This window comes from Astyanax mexicanus, chromosome 1, assembly GCF_023375975.1.
Source record: "Astyanax mexicanus isolate ESR-SI-001 chromosome 1, AstMex3_surface, whole genome shotgun sequence".
NCBI lineage: Eukaryota > Metazoa > Chordata > Actinopteri > Characiformes > Acestrorhamphidae > Astyanax > Astyanax mexicanus.
Genome location: NC_064408.1, coordinates 70,793,097 through 70,802,986, shown reverse-complemented (window position 1 = coordinate 70,802,986; position 9,890 = coordinate 70,793,097). Strand labels below are relative to the sequence as shown.

The 9,890-nt window shown below is 38.8% G+C and overlaps 1 protein-coding gene across 2 annotated transcripts in view; it reads right to left on the bottom strand.

The window, feature by feature from the left end:
* Positions 1-1,124: 1,124 nt before the first annotated feature.
* The window catches only part of si:ch211-278j3.3 (E3 ubiquitin-protein ligase RNF19B), a 35,604-nt gene continuing 26,838 nt past the window's right edge, over positions 1,125-9,890 (bottom strand). Inside the window, exons 8-10 of one of the 2 annotated variants that reach the window (XM_007256642.4) lie at positions 5,992-6,123; positions 5,185-5,473; positions 1,125-2,759 (exon numbers count right to left, since the gene is read on the bottom strand). In XM_007256642.4, coding sequence (XP_007256704.3) covers positions 2,564-2,759; positions 5,185-5,473; positions 5,992-6,123 — 617 coding nt within the window. In that variant the 3' untranslated portion in view covers positions 1,125-2,563. The remainder of the gene's footprint in view (positions 2,760-5,184; positions 5,474-5,991; positions 6,124-9,890) is intronic. The other variant, XM_007256643.4, reaches the window with a different exon arrangement.

Below are 9,890 nucleotides of genomic sequence, written 5' to 3'. Positions count from 1 at the left end.
GGCCACACCCCTAAATGTCCAAATTAAGCACTGTTTTCCCTCCAAAATATAATGCGACTTGTTAGTGTTACTAGGTCTTAGGTGTGCATAGGGAGAAGGTGTGTTCAATTTTGTACTACAGCTCTCACACTCTCTCATACTGGTCACTGAAAGTTCCAACATGGCACCTCATGGCAAAGAACTCTCTGAGGATCTCAAAAGACGAATTGTTGCGCTACATGAAGATGGCCAAGGATACAAGAAGTTTGCCAACACCCTGAAACTGAGTTGTAGCTCAGAACAGACTTCACATTGGTCGTCCAAAGAAGCTGAGTGCACGTGTTTAGCGTCACATCCAAATGTTGTCTTTAAAAGATAGGCGGCGCAGGAGTGCTGTCAGTATTGCTGCAGAGACTGAAGTGGTGGGGGGGTTCAGCCTGTCAGTGCTCAGACCATATACGCCACACACTACATCATATTGGTCTGCATGGCTGCCACCCCAGAAGATAGACTCTTCTAAAGTCTGAACACAAGAAAGCCCGCAAACAGTTTGCTGAAGACATTTCAACAAAGGACATGGATTACTGGAACCATCTCCTATGGTCTAATGAGACCAAGATTACTTTGTTTGGTTCAGATGGTCTTAAGCATGTGTGGCAGCAATCAGGTGAGGAGTACAACGATAAGTGTGTCATTAAAAGCGTGAGTGAAAAGCATTCCAGTGGCAACCTGTGAAGCTCTGCTAAACTCCATGCCCAGGAGAGTTAAGGCACTTTTGGAAAATAATGATGGCCACACAAAATATTGACACTTCAGGATCTTTCACTAAGAGGTGTACTCACTTTTGTTGCCGGTGGTTTAGACATTAAAGGCTGTTTATTGAGTTGTTTTGAGGGAAGAAAAAATTTACACTGTTATACAAGCTGCACACAGACTACTTTTCATTGTGTTGATGTGTAATTTTGTCAGTATTTTCCCATGAAAAGATACACTTAAATATCTGCAGAAATGTGAGGGGTGTACTTACTTTTGTGATGCACTGTAGCAGTGCTTATCAAATCAATACATAAGATCAGTACATCAGTACAGTACATAAATCAGTACATAAAAGAGCAATATTACAAAACTCACACTTGGCAAGAACATAAGCCTCGTCTTTGACTTAGAATGTTTATTTATATACCATTTCATTTTCCAGGCCATTTCACATTTCAGTAACTTTGGATCTGTGGGTGTGTATCGACAGACATCAAATAATTGATGTCAAATGTCAAATTTCATTTTTCATTTCTTATCCACTGGCTGTTTTTCAGGAAAGCAGAGACCTGAAACAGATGACATGCTGAGGAGAGGGTTTTCGATTAGTGCTGACTCACAAAGAGCAGATCGGAAAGAGTGTTTTCTGTAAGGAGCATCACTTTGGCTTCACGCCTCCATATACTGTGGATGGGATGGATGGAGAGACTATTATCTTTATTAGCTCCACCAGTTAAAAACAGATGAATCCATGTCCAAATCATTCCAAACCCAAATCAGCGTTATCAGTTCAGATAACTGTAGAACTGTAGAACACATCAATCTTCTTAAGATCTTAAGTCACCAAACTATTGATAACCATGTAAACAAGGTGCCCAATCTAGTTTTCTATTCTGAGCCTAATTCGTTGGTTCAGTCAGTTGGACATGGACATGGTGGCCCACTACTAACGCTATCAAACAACGCAGGTTGAAATAAACATCAGTAAGCAGTTTGTGGTCGTCTTATACACTGTTATGGACAATGCAAATATTGGCCAAGTTCTTTTGAACTGCGCTGTTAGAATCACAGGGCTTATTGGCTAATTGCTACACACAGGGAACACTAATGAATGAGGGCTAAATCCAGATCTGAGTCTCATTATTTTCACTGCATCCCACTTCAAATGGGGCATGGCCTGGTGTTATGTAAGAACTTGCATAATTTAAGTGAATTTACCCCATAAGGAAAAGCCCTAGATACCCTGTTGCACAGTAGCCTGTAGCACTACAATCCCCAGCCAAGGAAGCATTGGATTCCACACTGTGGCAGTGTACAGTTGCCAGTCAAACTAGGCCACAGAGCCCTGCAGAGGAAATCATGCTGTCGTTTCTTCCGTTTATTGTTATTTAGAGGGGAGAAATCATATAGCTGCTAAGTACAAGGGTATATACTGGAGCTAGAAGAAGGGCTAAATGAATAAATTAGAAAAGAACACCATCCGGGTAGGCAATAGGCTCTTCATTGCAACACAGTAAAAAAAAGAGCTAATGACCGTAAGACTACTTGACGAACATGCTCTCTGTCATTTTAGTTTGTAGTATAGTCAGTAATCCTCTTCGCGGCGTTTTCGACAGCTGCCCGGGATGCAAGTCTCCATGCCCTCTTTTACTGTTGTCCAGAACTCTTTCTCCCTCCTGCCCCCTCTCTCTCTCTTCCTCTCGCTTCCTCTCCTGATCTCTCACTCCATTGGTCTCCATGTCGCTGACTCTGCGTTAAGAGGCAGAGGCTAGAAGCGGCTGGTGGGCGGTGCAGTGGGCGGTGGAAGCGGGTGTGGCCTGGATGCAGCTCAGACGCTGTCGGTCTCGGTGAGTGGCGGGGGGTCTCTGCCCGCTGGATGTTTTGAGGCACAGAGAGGTTCGTTGGACTGATGCAGGGACTCTGACGACAGGCTCCTGCTGGAGAGGACGCTGCTGAGGCTGGGTTGCCGGCCTCTCCTCGGCTGAGCCTCGATCTCCACCCGCACCTCAATGTTGGTCCCCTCCCTGTAGTCAGACACAACAGCGTATAAAGACCATTTAAATATAATTACAGAGTTACATGATTAAGTTTCCGTTGTTTCTTTAGATTTTTTATATGAATTATAAGATCATAAGATCATTATATAGATCACCACCTTGGTTACACTGGTCAACAAGCTTAGTCATACTATTTGACTAGCTTGATTAGGTTAATCAGGCCAGACAGGCAAACCAGAGGTGAAAAACTCTAGTCCTGAAAAGTCTCTAGTCACTAGTGTGGCATGAGGAGGCGGGGGAGTTGTGGGTCCGCCCCACGCCAGAGCGCTAAACCATGTCTGTCTCAGCTGGTCCGCATGAGGACAGATTGAGCCGCCAGCTGGGACAGGCATATAAACTAAGCCTCAGCCCTCACTGAGGGGAACTTTCACTGGGGAGCTGAGGGCTGAGGCTGCACGGACTCATATTCAACACTTTAAAAAGTTCTCTACAGACTCTAAAGCCCCATTGGGCCGAGTTATGTTCTTTTAAGTTCCTTTTGGGTGTGGTGGAGGGTGTAAAGACCAAATAAAGGTATGTTTTGAGTTCATTTACCCCCCGTGTCTGTGTATCTCTGTGTACTTCCTCCTTCCGGGTCACAGTGGTCACACCCCTAACCCCAGGGGCCTACCACACTAGTCTCTGCTCAAACATACACAACTCAGCAAATTACCAGGTAAAGAGAGGGAGTTTGAGTAGGAAACCTATCAAAGTTTGCTAAAGACTGGAGGTCCAAAACTAGAGTTGTGCATCCCTCAGTTAAACCATCAAACTTGTGATTAAAATCATATTCTAGTCAACCGTTGAGCTGCTCAACCTGTTTAACAATTTTTAACTGAGGCTGCATTTCCCAAAAGTTTTGGAAAGCTAAGAACTACGTTTACTCTTAATTTGATTATTAATTCAATTGTTTCCCAAACCCTTAAGTTACTAAAGTACCATGTGAAATCAAATGAACAAGTAACTTGACCCACTCGTTATTCTTGAAGTTCAGCACCTTAAACACCAGAGGTACAATTTGTATGCACACTAAAAACACTTGTCAGCTCACTCATTCTCATCACAGCCCTAATGACATCACCTGTCTGTAGTGTGTACTCTAATTGTTCTTTTTGAATAGAGTTCAATACAACTGCGCCGTTTACAAGGTGGGGTCAATGCTGCTTTACATGCAGATATTGCAGATATCAACCCTCTAGGTGAACGTAGCAATGAGGAGCTGATAGAGAAACATGAAATAAAGACTATTAGATTTGGTCAAACAGCAGCTGGCAAGATCAACCCGCTGGGAATTGCACAACAACACATTCCATGCCGTTGGGAATATCCTTGGTGTTGCAGATGTATATAACAATTTATATAACAGTTTACATTTTTTTTAAACAGGTTGTAGCATTAATATCTCTTTTAGTTTATATACTTAGTCATGTTTGTTCACCAGTGTTTCACAATATCTATATCTATAGTTAATCTGTTTCTTATTTGAATTTTAGAATGTATAGAATGTATAATTATAATGATTCCAATACATTTCTGCGCTTTTCAGGCAGAATAGTGAGAGTCAACAAAGACGGTTGCTTTGCGACAATCTTTGGTAAAACACATTTGCAGAACTGGTTCGTTATTTTCTTATGGTATGCGTTAGTTTTTTTGTTATTCACTCAAATGTATTGCTTTTGGGAAACGCAAACCAGAATGTTTTAGCAGGGATATTTAACCCTTTTGTTTCTGTTCTTTTTCCACCATGATTCTTTTTAGCTCTGTAGGTAGGTTTTCTTTGTTGAATTTATGTCGTTTTTTTATTTGAGTTGTGGAAATAAATTTACTGTTCGACTCCAAAAAACCTTTTTGGCAAAGTGTTTGAGAATGTATTCCACTTAAGTTGTTTGCTTGTAAAATCCAATAATATTGGTATCACACATTTGGGTACCACTTTAAAATAAGACTGCCTTTATAAAGAGCTTATAAATAGTTTACAATTAGCTTATTAATGGTTACTTATTAGGTGGTTACATACGTAGAAAGGGCAACAATGACCTGTTGCTTGCCAAATAGTGAACCTACAGCCATCTATACTGTTGCCCTTTCTACGTATGTGTTATAACTGATTATTAATGATTTTTAAGACATTTAAAACCAGTAAACTAGTAACCATTAATAAACTTATTGTAAAAAACATGTATAAACCCTTTATAAATGTAGTCTTATTTTAAAGTAGTACCCACATTTGTAATTGATTTGCTTATATCATAAGCCACAATTTGGGCATGTTTGGGAGTAAAAGTCAAAGAATATTCTTATATTAATACACGTGTTTATGCGTTAGTAAACATGCACTGATGTATAATGTATAATTATTTAAATTACTAAATAATTAAATAAATACAGAATTCTGATGATTCAGGACACACACCTCAAGGCAAAAGTCTGTGTGCCGCTGAAGGCACCATTTTCAACTGCATCTCCATCATTATCATCATCCTCATCATCATCATCAGACTGGTCATCTTGCTCGGCGCTGTCTGCCTGTTCATCATCCTGCGACTCAGGCGAGGCCTCGGGCTGTGACAGGACGTCGCTGGTACTGGGCAGCGCTGCCACTTCTTCCATATTCACACTCACTTCCTGGACAGCGGCATCATTCACAGGGGGCTTGGGCTCTCCGGTCCAGTGGTCACTGACTACATGAGAAAACAAAAGATCTTCAAGAGAAGTTGAAACTTCATCAGATCAGAAGGTCGAACTGTGAACTAGACAATATCATTTACATTTATCAAACTTGGTTTCTGAGGCTGTATGTGTAAGTAAATAGGATGTCAAGATAAAAATATGTTTTTATGCTTTTTGTTTATTTATTAATTATTTACTGTATACATCTAAAGCATTGCAAAACTGTAGACTTCTTATTGTGTGAAAACATATCATAACTAATTAAACAATTACAGATCTAAAAATACAGATATGCCTCTCTTGTTACAGTTATTATATAAGCATTCACACATCAGTTTAGGAACACAATTTAAGCAATATAATAATAATGTTCTAATATGTACTATTTCATATACTTTATAGTGCTATTACTGCAGAGGGTCAAGCAGTGCACTGCTCCAGAGCCATTTTTAGCATATTTGTGTTACACAAAATGAGGTACTTCTGAAAATACCATGTCCAAAAAAATGCACTGTGGTCACAGTTGTCATTCTTGTGGTGGAGAACTCACAAGTAGCCAGGTCCTCCAGCTGGATCTTGCGTGTGTCAGGGGGTTCGGTCTGAGGCCTGCACCAGCCATTCCGACACAGCGACATAGGAACCACTCCGTAAACATAAGTCAACATCAGAGGCACTCCGACCGCTGCAGGACAACAACCATAATCTTCAACCTCCATATACAACATGAATCCTCAACAGGTAAGGGCATTATTACCAATGGTAATGTATATGAAATGGTATAGAAAATTAAACTTACTAGAGAAGTTTAATTCCAAATCGTTGCTAGGCTGTGGTTGCATGATCACTATGGTGAAACTGTTTTTAATATGTGTATATTGCTATGGTGTGGCTAGGATAGATGGTTGCTATGGTATTTCAGGTAGTTGTGTTGTTTAGTGTTGGCTAGGTGGTGGCTATGCAGTTGCCATCAGCATAATTAGCATAATCAGCATAGTGGATGTGCAGCTTAAGTTGTTCCCATTTCCACACAGTTAGTATGCGATTGTTAAAACTGTTTTGGCTAGTTGGTTGCTGTGGTGTTGCTATTGTATCTCAGGTGGTTGCTTTGATGTCTCAGGTGGCTTCTATGGTGTTCTAAGACAGTTTGGCTGTACTAGTCTAATAGAAGGTGACACATATCTGTATCCTTTTCATTTTGAAAAAAACAAACAAACAAACAAAAAATAAATTTTACTCTTTGAAAATACTCAACCAAAAACCTGTTGTCACACCATAGCCCATGTCTCTTATAAGTCCTGTCTGTTATAAGTTTTGGTCCTTTTTGCTCTTGTTCTCTATTTCCCTGTTTTGTTTTCCTCCTCATGTGCTCCACTAGCACATGGCACTGTGTTTTTGTCCTAACTCCGCCCTAGCCCCACCCTATCATTAGACTCCCCTCCTGTCTTGTTTATTACCCCGCTCCCTTGTTACCAGTCCCAGGTGTTCCTCACCCTCATCTTGTATATAAGACTCTTTGTTTCAGTGTTTCTTGTCGAGTCTTTTGTGTACTTTTGTCAGTTTTGGAAGTTTGTTTGTCGTCCTAGCCTGTTTTCGGTTGTTTCTTGTTTTCTTAATCTAGTTAACCCTGTCTTGTTTTCCTAGTCCTATAATAGTAATTTTGAATGCTTTGTGTGTTCTAGTCTTGGTTTTGTTTTCTTAGTTTTGTTTAATCTATCTAATCTATTTTTTTGTATTCTTGGTCTTTTCTTAGTTTGATTTCCCAGTAATCAAGTAATAAAATTTAAGCAGGGTCCGGCCTTACTTTAATGACCAGCAGTAACAGAACAACCCAATCAGGCTAAACGGAGTTACTCAAATTAAAGCAAGTATTTAAATAAACCCTAAATTGAACAACATTAAATAAGTTGCTTAGCAATGCACAATTAAAAACCATATATCATGATATGCAGCTCTGAAGAAAAATAACAGATCACTTGAAAAATGATAAGATTCTTTGATTTTACCAAATTGAAAACCTCTGGAGTATAATCACGAGGAAGATGGATGATCACAAGCCATCAAACAAAACTGAACTGCTTGAATTCTTTCTCCAGGAGTGGCATAAAGTTTTCCAAAAGCAGTGTGTAAGACTGGTGGAGGAGAACATGCCAAGATGCATGAAAACTGTGATTAAAAAACAGGGTTATTCCACCAAATATTGATTTCTGAACTCTTCAAACTTTATAAATATGAACTTGAAGCTCTGCTACTTTTTTGTTATTTCAGCCATTTCTCATTTTCTGCAAATAAATGCAGAAAACGAAATTTATTTGGAATTTGCGAGAAATGTTGTTCATAGTTTATAGAATAAAACAACAAAGTTCATTTTAATCAAATATATACATATAAATAGCAAAATGAGAGAAACTGATTCAGAAACTGAAGTGGTCTTTTTTCAAAGCTGTAAATTTTACTACTAGACTAGACACTAGAAACAGATGATTTAACTCATCAAAATACAATTGTGACTAAGGGCCAACATCTGTACTTTCTTCAGAGCTGACCGTAAAAAAAATAAATCATGGAACAATATTTCTACCTATTAGGACTGCGGCTGCAGATCACACAGCCTGGGACAAAAGGCCCATCATTCTCAAGGTTACAGGGCAGAACAGAGTGGCATTGTCAAGGCTGCTCCGGGGCAGAGCTGTACTCCGGGGGGACAGGGCCCCTCTGTGGCTGTGCTGAGGCCAGGTCAGCGCTGGAGAACACACGGGGCTATTCACAGGCAAGGAAAGACAGTAAGAGCGCTGGGGAGCGGAGGGAGGAGGGGGGCAATACGGAATGTGAATGTGAATTCACACCATGCTATGGAGATCGCTCTGACACTTCAGTGGCAGCCAGCCGCTGTAATCTGGCCACCAGAGCCCTCACTGCAGTACAAACTCTGAGGACACATGACTCAACCAAAAGTGGGATAGGGGGCAGTTACTCAGGGTGTGTGTGTGTGTGTGTGTGTGTGTGTGTGTGTGTGTGCGTGCATGTGCTCCAGCAAAAAAAATCACAACAATGCTGCTGGACAAGAGACACAACTTAAAACCTCATCTCTGTCTGAGTGCACGCAAAACACTCACACATGTGCTGTCATTATGCCAATGCCATTACCATATGCACTAAATATACAGCTCTGGAAAAAATAAGTGACCACTTAAATTGTATGGGTTTCTTTGATTTTACCAAACTGAAAACCTCTGGAATATAATCAAGAGGAAGATGGATGATCACAAACCACCAAACTAAGCTGAACTGCTTGAATTTCTGCACCAGGAGTGGCATAAAGTTATCCAAAAGCAGTGTGTAAGACTGGTGAAGCAGAACACGTCAAGGAAACTGTGAAAAAAAATGATTAAAAACCAACCAGGTTTATTACACCAAATATTGATTTCTGAACTCTAAAACCTTATGGATATGAACTTGTTTTCTTTGCATTATATGAAAGCTCTGCATTTTTTGTCAGCCATTTTTTATTTTCTGCAAATAAATGTTCTAAATTACATATTTATATTATTTATATACTTATATTTTTATTTGTAATTTGGGAGAAATGTTGTCAGTAGTTTATAGAATAAAACTACAATGTTCATTTTTATCAAACATATACCTATAAATAGGCCTATCACGATAATTACAATATTGACTCATTGCACAATAAATGGACATGACTTGAATAATATTTGATAATCGTGATATCGTCTATTGTGTTTATTTGTATGTTTGTTCACATATATAGCAGTAACAAGTATTTTAATTCGTCATGCAATAGCAGACCAATGTTTCAATAACTCTGACTCCAGACACACAGTGTGCAGTGACTGCAGTAGGCAAAGAAAATAGTGTATATTCCCCAAAAAATGATAATAAATTGTGTTGTCTTTAAAAGGGTATAATTGCTTTGTTATGCTAAAAAATTACCATTATATCAGTGCCATTTAATTTGGCTTAAAATGACAATAATATTGTTTATCGCAATAATTTCTAGTATAATATATCGTCCAAAAAAATTTCTTATCGTGACAGGCCTACCTATAAGTAGCAAAATCAGAGAAACTGATTCAGAAACTGAAGTGGTCTCTTAATTCTTCCAGAGCTGTATAATTATAATTTGCCTGACAGTTTATAACACCTGTTGGGTGTGTTATTTTATTGGAAGATCATTTTACGTGTTTCATAGATGTGCAATTTTATTCTAGAAGTATATATATATACGTATATATATATATATATATATATATATATATATATATATATACGTATATATATATATATACATATATCATGCATTAGAACATTAGAATTATTGAAATCATCAGAAATGTCAAATATTAAAAAAATAAAAAAATAAAAAATATATATATAGAGAGAGAGAGAGTAGTACAGTGCATACCAGATATTTAAACAATATTTAAGATT